The 26,065-nt window shown below is 43.6% G+C and overlaps 1 protein-coding gene across 1 annotated transcript in view; it reads right to left on the bottom strand.

Moving 5' to 3' along the window:
* Positions 1–892: 892 nt before the first annotated feature.
* GAL3ST1 (galactose-3-O-sulfotransferase 1) overlaps positions 893–26,065 on the bottom strand; it is a 59,507-nt gene continuing 34,334 nt past the window's right edge. Inside the window, exons 2-3 of the mRNA XM_075276658.1 lie at positions 7,396–7,529; positions 893–2,431 (exon numbers count right to left, since the gene is read on the bottom strand). Coding sequence (XP_075132759.1) covers positions 1,285–2,431; positions 7,396–7,529 — 1,281 coding nt within the window. The 3' untranslated portion in view covers positions 893–1,284. The remainder of the gene's footprint in view (positions 2,432–7,395; positions 7,530–26,065) is intronic.

Consider the following 26,065-nt stretch of genomic DNA (forward strand, 5'->3'; position numbering starts at 1 on the left):
AAGAACAAAGTACATACAGTCATAGTCCATGGCGATTGCAACCAGTCAGACAATATTCATTTCAGTGCATGACAGAATAGTCTCAAGAGGATTTGTCCTCCCTCCTGTCTGTAAATACATGTATGTCCCACAACACAACAATTCTGGAGCATCTTTTCTTAGGATGACGTGTCATATTGTTCGTCTGTTATGTCTGCTAGAAAAGTATGAATAACTTGACAGCCAAGTGTTACCAGTTATGGGAGGGGGCAGACTTTTGACAAATGGAGAAGTAGATCTCTAACAATTTCTAGGAGAAATAATAGAGGAAGGCCATGTCAAAAATCACCAGAAAAAAAAAAAAAAAGCGCTGCAAGGCAGATTTTCTCATTCGGAAATTTTTGTTAATAATAAACCTGACACTTGACAGACACCAGACGGACTCCATTATAGTTTATGGAGTTCCTTAAGCTCTGTTTTTTTCCCATCATTGTCGGGATCCATTTTTGTCTGGTTTTTTTTATTCGTTCTTCTGGTCCTCCGACAGACAAGAAGAACAGAAATCAAAATGCAGATCTAAACATGGCAGAATGGTGAAAAGATACTGTACTTCAGAATGTCATAGATAATACAGGTATTTCTTAGAAATAGACATGTTAGGAGTGAATATAACATTTACCGGTAACTGGCTGCTTCAAGTGACTGCACATTTATGCCATCTGTAACACTATATAAACACAGGCTCTAAAACAGAGATCTCAGAATTGTAAAATGAGGTCAGTTTATAGTCTTTATTGTGAGAAAAAGTGAGGCTTCTCTAATGGATAGAGTCACCTTGTCGGGAGGCGATAAATAAATGGATAAATGGCGATAAAATTCAAAAACAACTACAAAAAAATGGAGAATGTTAGTCTAAAGCACGTACAATTCAGTCTAAGAGCCGGGGCCTCATACATGACCATAAAGATACATTATCCGCCCCTGTCATCTTTCATAAAGACTATATTCATAACATCCTCCCAGCTGTCCATGTGACGTGACAGTCAGAGCCGTGTGAACAGAAGGAGTGCACAGTTAATGATTCTCTCAGAGTTTCATTGGTACAGAGATACCCTGTTCAGTAGTGTCTGCTTAACACAGTTAACATACCCTGCCTAAAAATACTGATTCTAGAAAAATACTTCAAATGTTGTAATACCACATTATCACAAAGCTGTCATTCTTTGTAGCACCCTGCTGTTATCTGTGACCCACATGCGGTCATCTCAAATACTGTAGACAAAGCCCATCGGTTGCCCCCACCAGTTACCAGTTCAGCAGTGCCCTAATGTTACCCCACAGTTGTGTCACCCACAGGTCTGCTCCCAGCCGACTCATGTACTGTATTTCAGGGGTCAGCATGTTCCTACACAGCTGTCTATGCTTGGGTGAAATGTTTTTTCTGAGATTATATCCTTGGATAGATGTTTGCCCCAAGGGTTGCCATGGCTGTAGTCCAGATTCTTTTATCTTGCTGGCATCCACAGGGCCACCTCCTGCGATACATTCTTGTTTAAGTTCGTCATTTCTCCTCCGTAATTCCAGGACGTTGTTTTTCATTCTCTCCACACCATACTCCTCTACCTTCCTCCAGAATGTTGCATTGAAATGTTGGTAGATAAGTGTATCTAGTGCGTTCCATTCCTGTGCTAGTCGGCATATCTCTGGGCTCAAACGGGAGCCACTAGAGTCTTTTCGGGCATTAAGTTTAAAGTAAAGTATATCATCCATGTCCCAACACATCAAGTCACGCAAAAGCAGCAAAGACTCATCAAAATACTCTAACAGCATGACCAAATGAAAGCGACTATCAAGTTGCTTAAGTAAGTCTGATACCATGGGGTCCTCTATTGCCATTTCATTGTCATAGCCCAGGTCAAATGTTAGCAAGTTATGCAGGTAGTGAGCATTGAATCCGCTGGAATCATAGTAATCCTTTGGGTTGCGCAGGAAGGCATCCATCTTTTGTTCACTTCCAGCACCTGGTAACTTCCAAGTTAGGGGTATAACACGTGCAAAGTACTGAAAGGAGGACTCAAACAGTAGAGCTGGATTCCTCAGCACTGTGACAAATACTGCATCTGGGGGTATCAACATTTTCACCTCAGAATGGCTGTATCGCATATGGTTGCAAATGATATTAAAGCATGAGCCAGGATGGTATCCTTCAACTTGCCAATGCTGAAAATAGCTTGGGTAGTCAAAATCATTGCGTCCGCGAGGGAAGGCAAAGTGAAGGTGATGCTTCTCTCCATAGCGGAACAAAATGTTTAGGATTGTGCTACTACCGGTCTTGTGAGTTTTAAGAAACATAAGGTTATGGCGCTGAGGACAGTGCATTTCAGTGGAATTGGATTTGGATACTGGGAAATTAGGAAGTGAAGATGGATGACATTGGAAGGATGTCGGATTTCTGAAAAGAAAAAAAATAAACAAAAACAATGAAACAGGCAATTATATTTATAATTTATATATCTAGTCCATGTAACAGGCCGTTCACCTTCCACAGCACCCATTAATATTATAATTGTTTATTTATATAGCACCATTAATTCCATGGTGCTGCACATTTGGGGGTTTACATACAGTACACAAAATATACAGGCAGATATAAAACTAACAGTGACTGACTGGCACAATGGGGTAGAGGGCCCTGCCCGCGAGGGCTTACAGTCTGAGGGAAGAAGAATAGAGACAGAAGGTGAGGGGGAGACTGTTCAGATGGTGGTGTGGTGATAGTGTTATTGGAGGTTGTAGGCCTTCCTGAATAGGTGAGTCTTCAGGGCCTTCTTGAAGCCTGTGATTGTGGGGGTCAGTCTTATGTGTCTTGGTAAGGAGTTCCAGAATATGGGGGATGCACAGGAGAAATCTTTGGAGGCGGTTGTGTGAGGAGCGGATGAGAGCAGAGCAGAGTAGGAGGTCGTTGGAGGATCTGAGGTTATGTGTGGGCAGGTAGCAGGAGATTAGTTCAGAGATATATGGAGGGGACAGGTTAGGGTGTGGATGGCTTTGTATGTTAGTGTTAGTAGCTTGAACTCAATTCGCTGGGCTATGGGTAGCCAGTGGAAGGAATGGCAGAGGGGAGCAGCTGATGAAGATCGGGGGGGATGGGTGAATTAGGCAAGCAGCGCAGTTTAAGGTGGACTAGAGGTGGGCGAGGGTATTAGCTGGGAGTCCATGGAGAAGGGTGTTGCAGTAGTCTAGGCGGGAGATTATGAGGGCCTGGACGAGTGTCTTAGTGGTTTCAGGGGTGAGGAAGGAGCGGATTTGGTGGATGTTCTTGAGTTGGAGGCAGCAGGAAGTGTGGTTTGAACGTGTGACTTGAAGGATAGGTCGGGGTACAGTGTTACTCCAAGGCATTGGGCCTGTGGGACAGGGGTAAGTGGGGTTCCGTTGACTTTGATAGATGGGTCATACGGGGTGGGGCAAAGATGATGAACTCCGTTTTCTCCATATTGAGTTTGAGAAAGCGGGAGGAGAGGAAGGAGGCTACAGCCGTTAAACAATCTGGAACTCTGGCCAGCAGGGAGGCAATGTCTGGTCCAGAGATGTATATTTGGGTGTCATCGGCATAGCAGTGGTACTGGAAACCATGAGATTCTATGAGTTGGCCCAGGCCAAGGGTGTAGATGAAGAACAGGAGGGGTGCTAGGACGGAGCCTTGGGGGACCTCTACAGAGAGAGGGCGTGGTGTGGTGTGTGAGTGGGAGACGCTGAATGTGCGGTCGGTGAGGTATGAGGAGATCCAGGAATGGTCCAGGTCTGAGATACCAAGGGATGAGAGAATTTCTTAACAATAGGGAGTGGTCGACTGTGTCAAAGGCAGAGGAGAGGTCGAGGAGGAGGAGGACAGAGTAATGGCGCTTGGGTTTGGCGGTTAGAAGGTCATTAGTGACTTTTGTTAGGGCAGTTTCAGTTGAGTGATGAGGTCTGAAGCCTGACTGAAGTCTGTCAAAGAGCAGGTTGGACAAGAGATAGGAGGAGAGTTCTGACTGGACGTGCTGCTCAAGCAGTTTTGAGGCGTACGGGAGCAGTGAGATGGGATGATAGTTGGCTGGAGAGGACGGGTCGAGGGACGGTTTCTTAAGTATAGGTGTGACTGTGGCGTGTTTGAAGGAAGAGGGGAAGGATCCATTGGCTAGGGACAGATTGAAGAGATGGGTTAGGGCTGGAGTAATGACTTCAGTGAGTTTCAAGTCTCCTGACATACCTGTTCATTCTTATAATTCTGTGCTGTGTTGTTCCTCTGTTATTCCTCCTGACAACTGTGTGTCACACACAATCTAACACTGGCAAGACTGACTGGACAGAGAAAGAGAACATAGTGACACTCCAGCTGAGACCCTGTTCTCAATTTACACATAAATTTCAAGGAGGCATGACAGAGGAAGTGAACAACATAGGCCCATTTTTGCTATTGTGGTTATGATTATACACTGGCATAAACATGGCGCACTGACCATTCATTTTACCCCCCTAGCCTTATTCCCATTCCCACCTGACTACCCCTTCTGTGTGTGCGCATGTCTACTTCCCCTCCAGGTGCATACTAGTACTCATGCGCCTACTGAGAGGCTCGCTCTCTGTCCTGTTACTGTTCCTCACACTGGAGTCAGTTATCACCTGACTCATACTATGTGGTTTGTTGCTTTATGTCCACAACTTTTCTCTTTCCTCTTATGTCCTACCTCCCCCCCCCCCATGTACTTTCATCCTCCCTCCCCCACCTCACCATGGTTATGGAAGCTCTCTGCTTTTATTATGCTTCTAATGCATACTGTTTATAGCATTTCAATAAACATTTACGTGTTACATTGCATATTATTGCCTACTATTTCAGACAGCTATTACTGAGACGTGAAAGATCTAGAAGACAGCTTGAGTCTCAGCAACCTGAGGGAAGGATGAGTCACTGGGGAGTTGCACCATGTATCCCATACATTATTGGGCTCTATGTTTGTATATTATCTTATCATATCGGATGGTGTTGTTTACTAACATCTTCAATTGTCTCATGCTCAGGAGTTTCTCATCCATCCACCTAATTGCTATAGCTTTGAACAGAGATTCCCACAGAAATATTTGTGTTTAGTGAGGCCGTTCCAATTTGTCTAAGAGGCCTAAGGACGGGGTACCATGGGATGGAAACGCCGCTAGGGCAGTCCCAAACCATGTACCAAATGTGCAAACAGCTGAAAGCTGTCAGTGTAGGCCACGGGTCCGTGGCCTACACTGACTGCAGAATGTGATCTCTGTCCCGACACAGGCACGATGACGTCATTCGTCAGCGCCTGCAGTCAGAAGAAGGAGGACGCCCGGTTGCTCTTTGTGGGACATCAGGTAAGTATAAGGTAAGTATAATACTGTGTGTGTGTGTGTGTGTAGAGGAATATTGTGGAGCATATAATACTGTGGGGGGAGCTACTGTGGAGTATATAATACTGTGTGTGGGGGGCCTACCGTGGAGCATATAATGCAGTGTGAGGGCCTACTGTGGAGCATATAATACTGTGTGTGGGGGGGCCTACTGTGGAGCATATAATGCAATGTGGGGGCCTAATGTCATATAATACTGTGTGTGGAGCCTAATATGCAGCATATAATACTGTGTGGGGGCACTTTGCCATGGTTACATTGCCTAGTTGGCACTTTGCGATAATTTATTGAAATGAATGGGAGACATTTTCACAGGCGGATTTTGAGCTGGATTCCGCATCAAAGTCTGCCTGCAAAAAACTCCGTGTGAACATACCCTTACTATGTTCAACTTAGGACTGGGTGGGAGTTGGAGGAAGAAACAAACTTTTTATCATACTCAGTTTATTACTTTAAGGCTAAGGTCCCACATTGCGAGCCACAGCTAAAAAGCGTTACATGAAAAACCTGCAGTAGAAACAAACAGCGTTTTTTCCAAAATTGCTTTTCACAGAATGACCACAGAAAGTTTTCATCTCTGGACTTTCTGCTACAATTATAACTATACTGAAAATGCCATCATTTCCGTAGACATAATTGATATGCTGCAATTTCCACTGCTGCAAAATCTCTGCTTTTACACTATGTGGGTCCCGGCCTAAGGTTGCAAGACACTATTTGTGCCTATTCTATACAAGTATAATTTATATACTGTTTGTTCCTGCAAGTAAATTCTTGATCATGGCGTGCAGTTATGGAGGTGCGGCTTCTCCGCTGGAGAGTCACTGTGAGTGTTCCATAAACATGCCCATCCTTGCATGATTGATGTCTCTGCAGCAGGGAGAGACAGTAATGACGTATCCCTGCCTCAAGGACATAAGTCTAATATGACCATTCACTGTGACTCTTTCATGACTACGAGTAGGAGTATAAATGTGTCAAAAGACAGAACTACCATGTTAATAAAATACAAAGTTTTTATTGAAAATTCATGTATTAAAGAACAACACACAAAAATATATCAAAGGGGAATCAGTACTTCCAAAAGAAACATAAGGAAGGTCTAATACATATCAAAACATTTCACATAAATACAGGTGGCTGGACATGCAGCCACAAGATATGAATACAATTCCTATGAAGGTAAATGAGTAGAGATGAGCGAGAAGGTATTCGATCAAATACAACGGTATTCGAAATACTTGTACTCTGTCGAATACCACGCGGTAAACACAGTAAAAATTCGATTGCCCTCCCACCTTTCCTGGTGCTTTTTTTTTTACACTAATAACTATGCAGGGGAGGTGGGACAGGAACTAGGACAATGGTGACATTAAAAAAAATGTATACAGTAAAGATGAGTGAGTAGTGAAATATTTGAAAATTCGAAATTCGATTCGAGTAGACCTCAATATTAGACTATTCAATCGAATACCTACTCGATAGAATACTACTCGCTCATCTCTATAAATGAGCACTAGCTCCAATAGTCATATTAAATCGATGGATAAATACAGCCAACCCAAGATCAAGGAATATAAAGTAATGCATGCAATAGTGAAAAAAGACCTACCAAATGTAAACGCGCCCCGACACGCATTTCGCCATGTCGGCTTCGTCAGAGGGACTTTTATTAACATGGTAGTTCTGTCTTTTGACACATTTATACTCTTACATGTTTTGAACTTACCATTTTTGATGCCTTGTTTTTGCATATATATGTGTTTTTTCCATGACTATGAGTAGATAACATACTGGGCATGTTGCAACCGAAGTACTTCTCTTACCAAATGCAGCTACCAATACTACCAAAGAAACTATCCACCTGCACTTGAAGGCAGAGGTGGATCTTCAGAAGAGTCAAAGTTAATGACGGGCTTATTAACTCCTGAAAATGTTGCATAACTATTTTCAATTACTGATAATAAGAATAAAGTGGAAGTAAACAATTGTATTACTCACTCTGTGCTGCTAAAGATAAGTGGAGGAGCTGCATATGAATACAGCAAGATCAAAAAAGTGGTGAGAAGAGTTCCTAGGGCCAAACCTTTCCATACTGATCGACAGAGCTTGCCCTGGGTCCGTACACACATCATCTGAAAAGAAAGTGCATAAAGCTGTTATGGATGACTGAGAAGTGGTCAGTGCAGAAATGTAACTTATTACTTTACTTATTTTAGCAAAAGATCAAGACAAATCAAGTCACCAATCAACCTTGATAATGACAGTGACCAATGATCAGAATTTGCCTAGCAGGAGAAATACTGAAATTTTACTGTGACCTCTGGTAACTGAAAACAAGCAGAATTCCCAAGTAACTTTGCTACTCCAGGGCGCTATCACAAGTGCTGTTTTTCTACAGCAATGAAAATGAACACATAACACAACCAGGTCATTCACACGCAGCACCGGATCCTGCTCATTTGTGGTTCGTGTCCTGCTTGTGCTTTATCTGTTTATGACATCCATGAAAAAAGATCATACTTTCATTCAACGCATTTCTATGTTTGTCAATATGTTTCAGTCTGTGGATAAAACAGGTAACACATAGAGGCAATCCATTTTTTTCATAAACCAGTAGACTTGCATTGTTTTGATGCATCAACCTCTTGGTCAAAAAACAGCACCCATTTATTTTTTTTATGGATCCATGGTTTGTGAAAAGAAACAAACGTATGAACAAATACACTGAAATGAATGGATCTGTATGCTGTCCGTAAAAACTGCTAATTCCATATGTACATGAAATGTAAATAGACCTTTAAGCTGACGCCACATTCAGAGTAAGGGGAGCAGGTCTGGGTGGTGGGGCAGCATAATTGATGGTGATCGGGCTCAGAAATACACACCCTTGGTGCTGCGAGCACCTCTATTAAAAGGTATGATGGCACTAGTGCTTAATAACACTACATGGCGCTATTCTTAGTTTAACAGGGATGCCTAAGCTGCTATACTCCCATTTAAATGTATGAATTTCATAGGTCATACCACAAATAACTTGGCCTGCACATGCAATGAATAAATGAAAATGGCGGTTATTTATTGCGCTGCTTGTGGGCTTCTTTCTCGTTGTTTGCACTTGCTATTGGTTGTTTTTTTTTTTTAATAACTTTCTTTATCTATGATGCATTTGTGCTTTGTTGTACCTTAATGGACAGGCCCTATATCAGTCAACATTGGATTTGCAAGTTTTTTTTTAAATGCCAATTGCGGCATAAATTGTCACAGCTGATGTTCTTGTGCTAACCAGATTCTTTCTGCAGGCCACCAGTCTGGCAATTTGCTGACACTGGAAAATAAAATTTGCTGTGTCCCTATTATAATAACTCCAGAATCCTCTAATGTAGAACAAATGGATGAAATTATGGCAAGGTATAAAGGCTGGAAGACAAATTCTACATTACTTGGTGTCCTGGATCATTTTTAAGCATTCTCCAAGCTTTCCAAAATTAGCTATCTGGGTATGTTAATTTGGTATCCTCTAAACCCTACACACTGGGGCAAATGTATTAAGACTGGCATATAGTGGCTGGCAAGGCGCAGATTGTGGCTCACAACTGGTACAAGACAGGACCCTGGCATAGAGGGAGTGATAAATTTCACTCACTATGTACCAAATATTGTTAGAACTGCAGTCAGGTCTCAGATTCACAGGTATTTTCCTTAACACTGACTAATTCCAGGTTATTTCTCATTACTAGGAGAGTGATACACCATGTACCTGGTTGTAGTTATAACTGCTTTTAGTCCTGGGGCTACAGGTGCCCTCCCAGACTATTTCTCATCACTGGCTTTGTTAACAACAAAACGTCTCCATCTGAAATTAGCCTGAAATTAAACAAGCGTTTCATTCATGTATTTATTTAGTTTATTGTTACATCTGTGCTATTGGTATGTCTCTCCATCTGTACTAAGAAGCTAAGGCACTACTGCTCCCAGCATAACACACACTGCTTGTTATATTGTCACCTCTGTGCTATTTGTGTTATCCTGCTTTTGTTTGTATTTCAAACTCTGAACACAACCTCTATTCTCCCGCTGTGTTAAGGGTGCATGCACACTACGTAACGCCGGGCATGTATGAGAGCCGTACACGCCGGCGTTACAGCAGGGCTGCCGAACACTTCCCATTCACTTCGATGGGAGCGCTCGTAAACGCCGCTGTTACGAGCGCTCCCATTGAAGTGAATGGGAAGTGTTCGGCAGTCTGCTGTAACGCCGGCGTGTACGGCTCTCATACACGCCCGGCGTTACGTAGTGTGCATGCACCCTTAGGGTGAATTCACACTGAGTAAACGCTAACTTATTCTGAACGTAAAACACGTTCAGAATAAGCGGCGTCTAAAGCAGCTCCATTCATTTCTATGGGAGCGGGGATACGAGCGCTCCCCATAGAAATGAATGGGCTGCTTCTTTCACTCCGTGCAGTCCCATTGAAGTGAATGGGGAGTGCCGGCGTATACGGCAAGCTCTGCTCATGCCGGAGCGTACACACCGGCACTCCCCATTCACTTCAATGGGACTGCACGGAGTGAAAAAGCAGCCCATTCATTTCTATGGGGAGCGCTCGTATCCCCGCTCCCATAGAGATGAATGGAGCTGCTTTAGACGCCGCTTATTCTGAACGTGTTTTACGTTCAGAATAAGCTAGCGTTTACTCAGTGTGAATTCACCCTTAGGCTGCGTTCACACAGTTTTTTGGTCAGGAAACTGACTCAAATTCCTCCGCCAAAAAACGCCTCACCATACAGTCCTATGGTGATGTGTTTTTAGGAGGAGGAATTTGAGTCAGTTTCCTGACCAAAAAACTCTGTGTGAACTCAGCCTTAGACAGTCATGTACTCCCCTACATTTCTCACCTGTTCCTTCCCTGTCTCTGATTCTATCTCCACTAGCCCACATGTATTCGCATCCCTGGTTTATATTTAAGCGTATAAGTTAGTTCAATATAATCTCCAAGTGCAACTCTAGATGCACTGACTAAAACGGAAGGTAACTGCAAAAACCCATTCAAAATTATATAACATCACATATCAGAATGCTTACCACCTTATCACTGTTATTCTTCCCCTACTTTTAAAAGTGACTCTTCAACCCCAAACCACTACAGTTGGTAACAAAGTCTTTATCACTCCATCTGTTCTACCCAACCATCCGACCTTCTCTGCAGAACTACTCCCAAACCTGCAAGCTTTCCACCTCACACACACATAACCACTTGATTCTCGCTCCTACTTACACCTGCACCACTCTTACACCTGCTGTCCCTCTCCCTGACATTCTTAAAGGGGCTCTATCAGCAAAATTATGCTGTATGAGTCCCACATATGCGTGAATAAAAAGGCTATTCAGGCACCGCTAATCTTATTTTAACCCCCTCCCCGTTTTAAAATAAAACCATAAAAACATATATGCAAATTATACTTACTGTGCACGGTGGCAGTCATGCACTGTCCAACGTCATCTTCTGGCACGCCTTCCTCTTCTTTCTGCAACGCCCTCCGGTCCTGGTTCTTCCCCAGCTTCATCGTCCTTTTCTTCCGGCGGTATTGACGCAAATCCGGCGTGTGCGCAGTATGCTCGCGTCCTTGAGGCAAGCGATACTGCGCACGTGCCGGATTTGAACCAATCCTGCCAGAAGAAGAGGATGATGAAGCAGGGGAAGAGCCAGGACCGGAGGGCGTCGCAGAAAGAAGAGGAAAACGTGCCAAAAGATGACGTCGGACAGTGCAAGACTGCCACCGTGCACGATAAGTATAATTTGCATATATGTTTTTCTGGTTTATCTTAAAACCGGGGGGGTTGTTAAAATAACATTACCAGTGCCTGAATAGCCTTTTCAAAGGCTATTCACGCATATGTGGGGCTCATACAGCATAATTTTGCTGATAGAGCCCCTTTAATCCTGGATCACCTCAGCATATCTTCATGGCCTGGTCCACGTCACGTCTGGGACGTCACCAAACATGCCTGCAGACTGCTGGAGCGCAAGAGAGGTAAGTTACAGTGTTTTTTATGTTCTCTCACCTCCCCTGGCCCTCCAATCATTATATTTGGAGGGGTCTGAAAAGACCCCCCCGAGTATAATAGCAGTGTCTGTGGGGTTCGCAGAATGTCCAGGGCCCTGTGGCAGCCGCTGATTCAACCATATTGGCGAGACAGATCCCAATAATAATGTGAGAGCTGTTAGTGACATCCAACGATAAAGAAACTGTAAGAAAATATAGTCTATGTGGCATGAAATAATTTCCTGGGAGGCCCATTGTGCCTTATAATGTCCCCAGCTTTAGCACAAATGCTTACAACATGCCGACATGAATGCCAGCCCTCATTTATAGTGTCAGTACCATGCCCACCTTTTCCCTTAACAGGGTCTGGAGATTCTTCAGTGTGCTTCAACAAAAAAATACAGGTAACGCTAGGTTCACACTGTTCACACTAGCGCTGCCTCTCCATTGTTCTGGTCCATCGGAGGAACGTAGCCTAAAGTGAATGATTTATACAGGCAATATACATCATTGCCAAGGCAGAAATTCTGTTAGTAACTGACCATTTAATCCTGCTTGACACTCTCATTGGAGAAGATATGGTTATTACAATTTTACTTTCACTAAATTCCTACCATTGCCATTGAATATCTGCCAATTTATTTTTTGTATTAGATTACTGACCTAGTAACGTGCCAAGTTTCCTAAGTACACAGTGTTTGTGTGTACAGGGAGTGCTGAATGAATTATTTTATGTGGAGTATTCCACACTGTTCTGGCGAAGCACTTCACCACAATTATGCACATACACAAACATCTTACTATCACTCTAAAGCCGGGTTCAGACGGGTTTTTTTGGGCCGGATTCCGCGTCAGAATCCAGCTAAGAAAAAACACCTCCCATTGAATTCAATGGGTTCCTTTTTCCTTGAGCGGTTTGTTCCTGCTTGCAGATAAAAGAAGCGACATGCCCTTTCTTCCGGCAGATTCCGCAGCTGTTACTCACCTCTCCGGGATCCGATGTTACTCCTAGCAGGCTTCGGGCCTATATGGTAATGCCCAGATGTCACGGGGTCTGGGATATTACCATATAGGCCCAAAGCCTGTGGTAGCAGTAACAGCCTGTTGCCCTACAGGCCCAAAACCTGTGCTAGCAGTAACAGGCTATTACTATTAGCACAGGCTTTGGGCCTGTATGGTACAGCTAGCACAGGCTTAGGGCCTATATGGTAAAATCCCAGACCACGCGACGTCTGACACATTACCATATAGCCCCGAAGTCTGCTAGGAGTAACATCGGATCCCAGAGAGGTGAGTAACAATGTTTATTATGTTCCCTCACCTCCCCTGGGGCTCCGATAATTATACTCGAGGGTCTGAAAGGATCCCCAAGTATAATAGTAGTGATAGTGGGATTGCGGCCTGGGCTCGGGCCTACTCACTACCGCCCTCCGCGGCCTATAGTACAAGGGGAAGCGGGGGCGGCAGTGAGCAGGTCTGGGGAGGTTGGTAAATAGGCTGCTACCTGCTGGAGATACTCCAGCAGGTAGCGGCCTATTACAAAACAAAAAAAAAAGTTATTATACTTACTGACATGAGTGCTGCTCCCGCTGCCGCCGCATCCTCTTTTCCCTGCAGTAAGACATCTGCGTCTCAGCATAGGTGGTGTGATGACGCCCCCTACGCTGATATGTAGTCGTCTGAACCAGCACAAGGAGAGCGGCAGCTCTCCTTGCACTGGTTCAGAGGAAAAAAAGTAAGGAAAAAAAAATGTCCGGGCTGCCGCCCCCTCCGGTCCACCGCCCAAGGTGGCCGCCTCACGTCGCCTCATTAGAGGTACAGCGCTGGGTAGTGGGCATCTACCTGAGCCTTCCTGCACACCATGAACACATTGGAAAAAAAATTCTATTTTTCATAAATTAAAGCATTTGTTTTTTTAGTTAGTAGACCTACCACCTCCGTCACATGACAGTTTCAGCTGTGAAAGTTGGCCAGATTTACTGGCCTGAACCAGTGGCGTAACTACAGTATTGTGGGTCCCAGTGCAATCTTTTGTCCAGGGCCCCCTACCTCATCTCTACAGCGAATTCTTGATAATAATGGTTACAGGTACAAAAGGAATTTAACCAATCTTAGGGTGCTTTCACACCTGCGCCTGGTGTCCAGTTTGTGCAATCCGGCTAGTTTCAGTCTTCTGCCCTGTGAAACTGGACACTTGGAAACTTGAATGGGTTTGCAAAGGTTACCGCCCATGTACGTCTTCTGTCTGACCGCGGGCAAATCGTTGTTTTTTTTTAACTGGACACAATGTCCTGCATGGCTAGTTCACACGGGGACATGGACGCTGATTTTGACAACTGATTTCGCGGCCAAATCAGCCTCCATAAAATGTAGCCCTATGTGAATTGCTAGCTTTTTTTTTTCTGCTAGCTTTTTTTATTGCTAGCTTTTTTTGCTAGCAGAAAAAGAAGCGACATGACCTTTCTTCAGGCGTTTAACGCCTGAAAAAATGAATTGGAGTCTATGGGGCGCTGAAAAAACCGCTAGCGGTGTTTGGTTGCGTATTTTTGCAGCTGTTTTGGCAAAAACAGTGACGGAAACCGCTAGCGGTTTTTTATCATGTACTTTTTTTGTAGTGCAAAAAAAAAAAAAGCTTCAAAAAAAGAGTGACTGTAAAAGCGTCAAAAACAGTGTCAAAAACAGCGTCCAATGCAAAAAACAGTGTCCAAAAAAAGCGACGCTGAAAAATCAGTGACAAAATCAGCTAGGCTTTTTTCACGTGTGAACTAAATTACTTTGTGTCCAGGTAAAAAAAACGGACACAAAGTCGGACATGCAAGACTTTGTGGATCAAAGCAGATACTGTAAATTACATTAACTGTGTGATCTTGTATTATGTCATATTCTCAGCTGATAATATCTGCTCTATTCTGACTCTCTGATGGTTTTGGGCTATCAAAGCCGGACCGCACAAGCTGTGATGTTTTCATTAAGCTGATTTTTGTTCATTTTTTCCATCTCTATAACAATTACATTTTAGCCATGTTTTACTACATAAACAAGCAGAAAAGAACCAGAACATGATCTTTATAAACAATTAAGTCAGTGGTCTAAGGTCAATCTCATCTAATTTTCACATTTGGCCACACATAACAAGAAATCTTGTTGGCTCGCCAGCAGTACCCTCTTCCCTGCAAAATAAAGTCTGAATCTTCCCTCAAGTCAATGGAGCCTCCATCTCTCCAAGCCCTTTAAAAACTAACTTTTTCTTTCTTATCGTGGCCATTGTGTACCGATAGATGAAATATTCATCAGCTGGACAATTTTTTTTTGTACTCCTTCAATTCCATCTAACACAAAATTGTCAGGAAGATCGTGGACAAGCAAGTGGATTGCAATAGCTCTAATGATATCTCTCTTATAGCCATTCCTACATTGAGGTGAAGATGTTGGGTACTTCCAGTTCAGCAAGATCTTCGCTCAGCAAGAGCGGCTTTATTCTCATGTCAACTAACTTCAAGTCATCAACCCATTAACAGTCATGAGTTCCAGATGCATCGGACAGCCAAACTGTTTATCAATGTCTTGGCTAGAGTTCTGGTAAGTCACATCTCTCAGGACCAGTTCTGCAGAAAAGCGACCTGGATTCACTTTCAGCTATTGCAGGGTGGATAGCTTGGCATGGAGGACTTATCCTTTGGTAGAATCATGCTAATAAAAGCTTCTCGGATTCCATCCAAATCATCACTGCTTTACAAATCCCATATATGTGCTGTGAACGAATGAAATTGAATAAGATAATTTATTAACTGAAATTTTCATTTCCTGGAGTCCAGAGGCAGCGCAACTTACCCACCATTAAATATAGTTTCATTGCTACATACAGTAATATGTGGTGTTGCCTCTTCAGCCTTATAAGAGGTCCATAGTTAAATAATTTATGTAAATTTTTTTCTATTGCCAGTTTCTTCTAATGGTACCCAGGAGAATATTAATCCATTTGCGTGCTGCCTCCAGACTCCAGGACCTGAAAATTTCAGTAAGTTTATAGTCTCACAATAGAGACTGCTATATAGGAAATCAAAATCATGCCAACTTATCTCTACTAAGACAATACACACTGCTACCAAGGATGGCAGCCACAGAATTTCACTTCCTGCACCTTGCTGTCCTTTCAGCCAACTTAGCTTCTATAGAGGAATAATAGGATGTCACTGTGAATGCAATTTCTTCGTGCATACATAAAAATGAAATCTAGTTATTTGATTACTGGGTGACTAAAGAATTCAAATATGTCATCAGAGGTAATAATAAACTTTCCAAATCAATATCTGATTAGTGGGTGCCTGAAACCTCCATGATCAACTGAAGATTTTGACCCCTTCACTACTTATCAATTACAGCCCTGCACTTCCTGGTCCCCAAGATATCAGGGCCTTCATAACTTCCTCTTGAGACTCAAAGAATCTTCTTCTCCTAGCTGCACATCATGATCGTACATAAGCATTATACACTGCCAGCTGTATGATGTGCACAGCACTTTTTTTGTACCACACTCTTGCTTTTCACATGGCAATATACGGCTTCAGGACTTGGTCAGATAGATCAGATGTACTTATTATATGTCAGGATGCAGTATGGCTTGGGGGTAATGGCACTAGTACCTTGTAGAGGGACAGGGTTGCTGCCGTTACCATGAATTGTCGTCAGTACAAGCACATCCCCTTTGGCCTTATACTTGACCAACATGTCCTCATTTTAGAGTGCCTTGCTCTCATCCTTTCTGGTGGTTGGGCAACCTGTGCCCTAGGGAAGCCTCTTTGATTTTTGCACAGTCTTTCACAACCTTCAGCTCCTGTGGAACTGAAGCACCTAAAGAATAGGATGATGGTGTAGAAGTTCTCCACATAGAGGTAATAACCCTGGTCCATCAGAGGGTGCAGCAAATCCCACACTATTTCATCAGTGACTCCTCGGTTTGGGGGCATTCTGGGGCCTCGATTCTTGTGTCCTGTACGTCATAAACTTGTAGGTGTACCCTGAGCTGCACAGTCTGTACATTTAAATGCCGTACCATATACTCTTACTGGGCAAGTATTGGCAGAATTTCAACCTCCCTTTGAAAATGATCAGTTACTCATCTATTGAAATGTTCTGATTTGTAATGAATGATGCAGCAAATCTGGCAGAGAAGTGGTCAATAACTGGCCTAATTTTGAATATGCAGACAAAGCTGGAGGCAGCTCATGTGAGCTCTGTGCATTATCGCTATAATGCAGAAACTTTCGGATAATTTCATAATGTATCCTGGTTAAGACTATTCAATATATTGAAGTGTTATACAAGACATCTGTACTCCAATACTGTCTACTACTTGGTTTCTTTACTATACCTATGTGCAGGACAAGACCACAGAATATTTTAATCTCTGCTGCATTTCCAGGGGTCCAACTCTTGGGCCTAGCATCTGAAAAAGTGACATTTTGTTCTAGTAATTGCTGGGCATACAAATTTGTTTAAGCCGCCATAAAATTTATGAAATCATCGAAAAAAAAACATTTCTGGAAAAATCAATTTCTGTGGATCCTTCAGACAAAAAAATTGGATTCCTAACCTATCCACAGAATCTGAGGCTCATAATTTTCAGTGTGTGGGATCCACATAGGGCCATCAATTTCAGGAGTTGTCTCAGCAATTGTTCTGGGGCACATTCTATGGAGTCACTCAACAGTGGAAGAGGATGACAAATTGAGAAATGGGGAATTTTCCTGTTCTCCATTGTTGTGTCAGAGGTCAGTAAGAACTATGCCTCAATTGCAAACAAATAGGATATCCAGCATGAGAGATTCTAGTTTTTTTGCAATTGACCATTCATCTCAAAAAGGAGGTAATTTCCTAAAAGTTTGAATTTTCCAGACATATACTTAATGATGGTTGGCTGTGGACTGTAGTGTGTTTACCTTTAGGAAATAAGCCTCCCCTGCTGAATACAGTCTTTGGTATGTTTGAGAGCTTTGGGACATTTTTTTTTTATTTGTGTTGTGCTTTTAAATAGGAATTTAAAAAGTTTATTTATTGTGTATATGTTATGCTTCAACAGAAAAAAACTTTGTGAAATTTACCTATATATAAGACCTTGTGCTAAAAGCTACCTGTATTTTTTTTATATAGAGAGATACTTTTATAAATAGCAAATTAAAAAAAGCAATTCTAACTACAATTTAGATTATTAGAAAGAAAAAAAGTAAAACCTGTGGAAAAAATTGAGCAGATTCTAGTCAATAATGTACGTATGTCACTGACTAACACTCAGCAACTAGAGATGAGCGAATATATTCAATCGAATACCTCCGGTGCATAGCTTGTGCTAGGGGAGGTGGGAGGGGCAGTAAAAATTCGAGTGTTTATGCAGCGGGAGCTATGCGCCGAAGGTATTCGACCGAGTATATTCGCTCATCTTTATCAGCAACGCTTTATAGATATACAGTCCTATGAAAAACTTTGGGCACCCCTATTAATCTTAATCATTTTTAGTTCTAAATATTTTGGTGTTTACCACAGCCATTTCAGTTTGATATATCTAATAACCGATTGACACAGTAATATTTCAGGACTGAAATGAGGTTTATTGTACTAACAGAAAATGTGTAATATGCATTAAACCAAAATTTGACCTGTGCAAAAGTATGGGCACCTCAACAGAAAAGTGACATTAATATTTAGTAGATCCTCCTTTTGCAAAGATAACAGCCTCTAGTCGCTTCCTGTAGCTTTTAATCAGTTCCTGGATCCTGGATGAAGGGATTTTGGACCATTCCTCTTTACAAAACAATTCAAGTTCAGTTAAGTTAGATGGTCGCCGAGCATGGACAGCCCGCTTCAAATCATCCCACAGATGTTCAATGATATTCAGGTCTGGGGACTGGGATGGCCATTCCAGAACATTGTAATTGTTCCTCTGCATGAATGCCTGAGTCGATTTGGAGCGGTGTTTTGGATCATTGTCTTGCTGAAATATCCATCCCCGGCGTAACTTCAACTTCGTCACTTTCTTGAACATTATTCTCAAGAATCTGCTGTGATCCTCAACTTTAACAAGATTCCCGGTGTCGGCATTGGCCACACAGCCCCAAAGCATGATGGAAGCTCCACCAAATTTTACAGTGGGTAGCAAGTGTTTTTCTTGGAATGCTGTTTTTTTTGGACGCCATGCATAACGCCTTTTTGTATGACCAAACAACTCAATCTTTGTTTCATCAGTCCACAGGACCTTCTTCCAAAATGAAGCTGCCTTGTCCAAATGTGCTTTTGCATACCTCAGGAGACTCTGTTTGTGGCATGCTTGCAGAAACGGCTTCTTTCTCATCACTCTCCCATACAGCTTCTCCTTGTGCAAAGTGTGCTGTATTGTTGACTGATGCACAGTGACACCATTAGCAGCAAGATGATGCTGCAGCTCTTTCGAGGTGATCTGTGGGTTGTCCTTGACTGTTCTCACCATTATTCTTCTCTGCCTTTCTGATATTTTTCTTGGCCTGCCACTTCTGGGCTTAACAAGAACTGTCCCTGTGGTCTTCCATTTCCTTACTATGTTCCTCACAGTGGAAACTGACAGGTTAAATCTCTGAGACAACTTTTTGTATCTTTCCCCTGAACAACTATGTTGAACAATCTTTGTTTTCAGATCATTTGAGAGCGGGCTGTCCATGCTTGGCGACCATCAAACTTAACTGAACTTGAATTGTTTTGTAAAGAGGAATGGTCCAAAATCCCTTCATCCAGGATCCAGGAACTGATTAAAAGCTACAGGAAGCGACTAGAGGCTGTTATCTTTGCAAAAGGAGGATCTACTAAATATTAATGTCACTTTTCTGTTGGGGTGCCCATACTTTTGCACCGGTCAAATTTTGGTTTAATGCACATTGCACATTTTCTGTTAATACAATAAACCTCATTTCAATCCTGAAATATTACTGTGTCCATCAGTTATTAGATATATCAAACTGAAATGGCTGTTGCAAACACCAAAATATTTAGAACTAAAAATGATTAAGATTAATAGGGGTGCCCAAACTTTTTCATAGGACTGTAGATAGAGACTTCTAACTATATTTATAGCGATTCTAACTAATTCTAACTGTAAATTAAGATTGTTAGAAAAAAAAAAATCCTGCAAAAAAAAAAAAATTGAGCAGAGGTCCAATCAGTAACTTAGGTCACTGAATGAGCTGAGTGGTGGCAGGTAGTGATGCAGGGGTGCAAAAAATAGAGGGGGCTTATTTAGGGGATTTATTCCCTAATCAGCAGCCAGAAGAGGGGGGAGACTAATCTGAAAGTGTCTGAAAAAAAGCGTATACATGGACAGGGATAGAGAAAGCAAGGCAGAGAAAGACAGATTTGATTAGTAGTGATCACCGTTGCAGGGGAAGGGGGGAGGGCACTATGTTTGCTGTTAAGGACACGGTGACCGGTTAGTGCTGAGTACATGAGTACACTCCAAAGACTGACCTATTCATACTTCCAGTAGGATACTATGCAAACCCAGGTAACCCTATTAAATATGCACTCACATGAGCTTTTTCTTACTCCGGGAAGTTTTTACATTCATAAACTATTTTCATATTGTAACACAGACTTTTAGATGAGCAGCAGGACCGTTCTATTTATGTGAGGGCTTCAAATAATAATTGATTATCTGAAATTCTACAGTGATGACATTACAACCTATGTTACAATTGGTAAAATCCATGGCCATTCAAAGAAAAAACAAACATGGGATAAGGCAGTCTGAGGATTATAGATGCCACAGTGACTTCACTCACTAGCATTTGCTTTGTTTTTTGGTAAAGAGCTTCACATGGATTCAACCTCTAGTACTGCAGTGTGTACACATGGCCAAGAGATTTGTTTGGTGACATTTTATTTCATTTGGTCCTTTATTTAATATGATGTATTGCTTAAGAAACCCTAAGGAAACCGGCTTAAAGGGGATGTCCCATCACAAGGATCCTATCTATACTACTTGTTAATGTGAATGTAAGACTTTTCCTAAATACATTGCTTCAGCAAAACTGCTTTGTTTGTCCACTATCTTACTTTATTCAATTCATTGTTGACACAGCCCTTGACTTATCTGCTCAAAAGTCAAGTGATGTATCTGCCTGCTCTCAGGGGGGAGGGAGGAGGGGCTAAGTGCACGGGAGCGAGCCTGTGTATCTAGCTATTCCTGTGTCTACACCACGTGACCTAGCTTCCTGCACTCAGATAGGGGAGAGGAGCTGCTTTCATTTCTTCTGTTCTCCCAGTTATCAGGCTAGCTAATTCAATTGTGTTCATTATGGCAGAGACAGGCAGTCTCTGTATGTAACACAGATTGGAGTTGCTCCTGCCTGTACTTCATAGTCCAATATTGTACATATAGTGTTTAAGGACCTTTAATGACATCACAGGCCCTTCAGCCACAGGATCACGCTATGCGGTGGGCAGAGCTACACACTAATTTGGGGCGGAGCTAAATGGCAGGTTGCATGTGAAACCCCGCCCACCAAATGACGCAAGAAATCAGGAAGAAAGAAGATTTTACAGCAGTGAAGACTGGTGAGTATGCGGCGTGGGAATACCCCTTTAAGGGCTAGTTCACACGGGGACATGGACGCTGATTTTGACAGCGGATTTCGCGGCCAAATCAGCGTCCATACAATGTATCCCTATGTGAACTGCTCGCTTTTTTCTTTCTGCTAGCTCGCTAGCAGAAAAAGAAGCGACATGACCTATCTTTCGGGTGGAAGCCGCTCGCGATGAGCCGCGGCTTCCGCCCAGCCGCAGCGCCCTCCATGTCGGCTCATTCATTTGAGCCGACAGCGGAGGTGAAAGCCGCGACCGCGATGGTCGCGGCGGGAGCAGTTCACATAGTGTGGACATTGTATGGACGCTGATTTGGCCGCAAAATCTGCTGTCAAAATCAGCGTCCATGTCCCCGTGTGAACTAGCCCTAAGAAGCGGATACCCGCTATAATGATTTCCACTGGCTTTCTGCTCAGTTTCTTCCCGAAAAATGCAGAGAGAACAGTTCTGCAGAAACCCTGAATGGAATACAGGCTCACGTGTAAACCTAACCTCAGTCCTATTCACATGATGCAGAAGAACAATCCGGAACAGTTTGTATAGTACCCACAGTAATTGTATGACTGCCGGGAGGGTTGGCACATAAAGCTGCAAGTTTAATGATGGGTATAAAATGAACAATAAATCATTGGCACGCGCAGACATTTTCTTTATAGGTAGCTGTATATATTATAAACATAATTTATTGTATATTTACTCAACATTTCTGGAAGCTATATTTAAGTATATTTTTATCCAAACATTTGTGATAATAACAGACATTTGTACCCATAATGCCCAGTCTTGCACAGTGCTTTGTTGGTCTGTAAATTATGTTTGTCTCAGCATCAGGGCAGTATGACAAAACTGCAATGAAAACTACACTAGCAGAAACAGTTGAAGCACTGTGGGAAAAACACAGCAGCAACGCTTCTCAATTTTTCTCGCAGCATTTTTTACAGAAAACTATTGGCGTTTCTGTAGGTAAAACTAACATGCTGTGATTTCCAAAACTGCAAAGGTTTTGGAAATCGCACTGTTTCCACTTCATGTAATTTTCCGCAAAGTGGGGGTAGAATTCGCTAGAATCCAATCCTCCCACACCAGGGGTCTCAAACTCGCAGCCCGCGGGCCGCATGCGGCCCCCCGAACAATTTTGTGCGGCCCGCACAAGCCTAGGGACGCCGGATCCGAGTTGAATACATTGCGAGATGATTATATCCACTAGCCGCTACGTTCCGGCTAGTGGACATATAGGCGCGATGTGATGACATCACATCATCACATCGCGCCTACAGGTCTATTAGTGAAACTGCAGAGCGCGGCGGGGGAGCGTTGGATGGTGAGTATAAGTGTTTTTTTGTGTGTTAAAGAGGACCTTTCACCATTTTGCCCACAGGCAGTTCTATATACTGCCGGAAAGCTGACAGTGCGCTGAGTTCAGCACACTGTCGGCTTTCCCGATGTGGGCCCGGTGTGAAGAGCTTACGGTCCGGTACCGTAGCTCTTCTATGGTCAGAAGGGCGTTTCTGACAGTCAGTCAGAGACGTCCTTCTTCACAGCACAGCCAATCGCGCTGTACTGTGGAGCGGCGAGGAATGCCCCCCTCCCTCCCTGATAATGCTCGTCTATGGACGAGTACTGCGAGCAGAGGGAGGGGGCGTTCCTCCCGGCTCTCACAGCACAGCGCGATTGGTTGTGCTGTGAAGAAGGACGTCTCTGACTGAGTGTCAGAAACTCGCTTCTGACCATAGAAGAGCTACGGTACCGGACCGTAAGCTCTTCACACTGGGCCCACATCGGGAAAGCCGACAGTGTGCTGAACTCAGCGCACTGTCAGCTTTCCGGCAGTATATAGAACTGCCTGTGGGCAAAATGGTGAAAGGTCCTCTTTAAACATTGAGGTGGAATGAAGGGGCTCATGACACTGGGGGCAGACGAAGGGAGGAGGGAGAATAGCATGACACTGGGGCAGAAATGGAGGGACATGAATCTGGGGGAAGAGATGGGGGGACATGAATCTGGGGGCAGAGATGGAGAGGACATGAATCTGGGGCAGAGATGGGGGGACATGAATCTGGGGGCAGAGATGGGGGGACATGAATCTGGGGGCAGAGATGGGGGGACATGAATCTGGGGGCAGAGATGGGGGGACATGAATCTGGGGGCAGAGATGGAGGGACATGAATCTGGGGGCAGAGATGGGGGGACATGAATCTGGGGGCAGAGATGGGGGGACATGAATCTGGGGGCAGAGATGGGGGGACATGAATCTGGGGGCAGAGATGGAGGGACATGAATCTGGGGGCAGAGATGGGGGGACATGAATCTGGGGGCAGAGATGGGGGGACATGAATCTGGGGGCAGAGATGGGGGGACATGAATCTGGGGGCAGAGATGGGGGGACATGAATCTGGGGGCAGAGATGGAGGGACATGAATCTGGGGGCAGAGATGGGGGACATGAATCTGGGGGCAGAGATGGGGGGACATGAATCTGGGGGCAGAGATGGGGGGACATGAATCTGGGGGCAGAGATGGAGGGACATGAATCTGGGGGCAGAGATGGGGGGACATGAATCTGGGGGCAGAGATGGGGGGACATGAATCTGGGGGCAGAGATGCGGGGACATGAATCTGGGGGCAGAGATGGGGGGACATGAATCTGGGGGCAGAGATGGGGGGACATGAATCTGGGGGCAGAGATGGAGGGACATGAATCTGGGGGCAGATGAAGGGTGTATATGTAACTGGGGGAAAGATGGAGGGGGGACATATAGTTTACGGGTGACTGTAGGAGGATTATACTGTGTGCGGGCACATGAAAAATGAATGGGCGGAGTCAACATAAAAGTGGGTGGAGCTAAATTTGCCGCGGTGCGGCCCGCCGACTGGCTGGGATCTTGCTCTGCGGCCCACATGCTGAGTTGAGTTTGAGACCCCTGCTGTACACAATGACTGTAAAAGCATCAATCCAAGGTCAAGGCAATGGAACCATCCATCCTGGTATCAGGCGGAGCTGCAGTCTTCCACTGACCCTATAATATATCTATATATTCCCTAGCCACAAGAAAAACTCTCGCCCTTACAAACCATCTTTGTGTTTTGAACTTGCTACATTTTTCCTGAGTTCATCAATGATTTCCTCTGGTGTTTGCAATTGATGCGTAACCAAATAGTTGTCCATGCGATAGATAGTACCATATACATGAATATGTTTTTATTAATTAGGCAGGGTTCACACTACTGTTGGATTTCTTTATGAAGGTGAAAAAAAAACCTATCATAACGGACACAAACAGACAGTAACTGATGGCTATCAGTTACTGTCCGTTGCCCATAGTCCTCAATGTTAGGGTCAGTTCACACGTGAAAACCGCCTAGCTTATTTGTGCGAGGTAAAAAACCTCGGAGTTTTTTTGACGCTGTTTTTTGCATTCCACGCGGTTTTTGACGAGGTTTTTGACGCGGTTTTCGCTAGCGGTTTTCGCTAGGGTTTTTTTTTCCTATATGTGCTATAGAAACTGCAGGCGAAAACCGCGTGGTTTTTTGCAAAAAAACGTGCGGTTTTGTGTGCAAAAAACCGCGCGGTTTTCGCCTCCCATTCACTTCTATGCAATTCTTCAGGCGTTTTCCGCCTGAAGAAAGGTCATGTCGCTTCTTCAGGCGGAAAACGCTAGGAGGAAAAAAAAAGCTAGTGGTCTACATAGACCACCATGTTAAAGGAGAGGTTTTTGAAGCGAATTCCGCTGTCAAAAACCTCCCCTTTGCCCACGTGTGAACTAGCCCTTAAAAGAATAATGGACAGAAAAGTCCTGAATGTAGGATTTTTTTGTCCACTGGAAAAAAAAACAGATTTGGGTGTAAATGGACAATAATGGACACAAGATAAAATCCCATTGAAATGAATGGAAATTTTAATGTATTTCTGAGTATCCGTTGCTAAAATCTTGTAACGGACAATAGCTACAGATACTGCTGACGGTCACCAGCAGTGGTGTGAACACCCCTTTATTTTGTTCACATCGTTTTATTCTCAGTAATAGAATTAAAAGTCACGTTTTATCCACTCTGCTGTGAGGCCTTATACAATTGTGGATTTGCTACTGTGGATATTGAGTTTCCTTGACATCTGTAGCTTTTGCTGTTACATGTAGGATTTAGATGTCCGCTTGAAAAATTGGACATCTTTGTAAACGGACACTTAAGGACAGACACAGACTGTAAAGGACACTACATGATATCCCATTTAAAATAATGCAAATTGTAACGGACACAGCTAGTGTCCGATGCTAAAATCTTGCGTGGACATTAGCACCGGACACTAGCTGTCTGACACCGACGCTAGTGTGAACCCATGCTAATAGAGAGATTTCTAGAATTTATGTTCTATCAACGGACAGTGGAGAGGGAACTTCTTGTATAAATAGAGCAGAATTAACCCACATTTCTGTAGTAGGATAAACATAATATTTTATATAGAAAACAATGTTTCAATAACTTTTCATTGGCTTTTGCTTTCTTAGGGAGCGTTCACACTACCGTCGGTGTCCGACATGTAGTGTCCGCTCCTAGTGTCCGCTCAAAATCTGTCACGGACACTAGGAGCGGACACTAGATGTGTCCGTGACACCTGTCATTCACTTTAATGGGCATCGGGTGCGTTCTTTTGCACTCCGTGCCCGTCCTTTCCTGTCCGCAAGAGAAGATGTCCGACTTCTCAAGCGGACAGAGGAACCCTGCATGCAGGGTTTTTCTGTCCGCTTGAGAAGTCGGACATCTTCTCTTGCGGACAGAGAAGGACGGGCACGGAGTGCAAAAGAACGCACCCGATGCCCATTAAAGTGAATGACAGGTGTCACGGACACATCTAGTGTCCGCTCCTAGTGTCCGTGACAGATTTTGAGCGGACACTAGGAGCGGACACTACATGTCGGACACCGACGGTAGTGTGAACGCCCCCTTATGTGATAAAATATCATGCAGCAGCAAATTATCCTGCTGCAGATATGCGGAAACTCTACGGCATTTGTATTCTGTTGA

This window comes from Leptodactylus fuscus, chromosome 1 (genome assembly GCF_031893055.1).
Source record: "Leptodactylus fuscus isolate aLepFus1 chromosome 1, aLepFus1.hap2, whole genome shotgun sequence".
Taxonomy (NCBI): Eukaryota; Metazoa; Chordata; class Amphibia; order Anura; family Leptodactylidae; genus Leptodactylus; species Leptodactylus fuscus.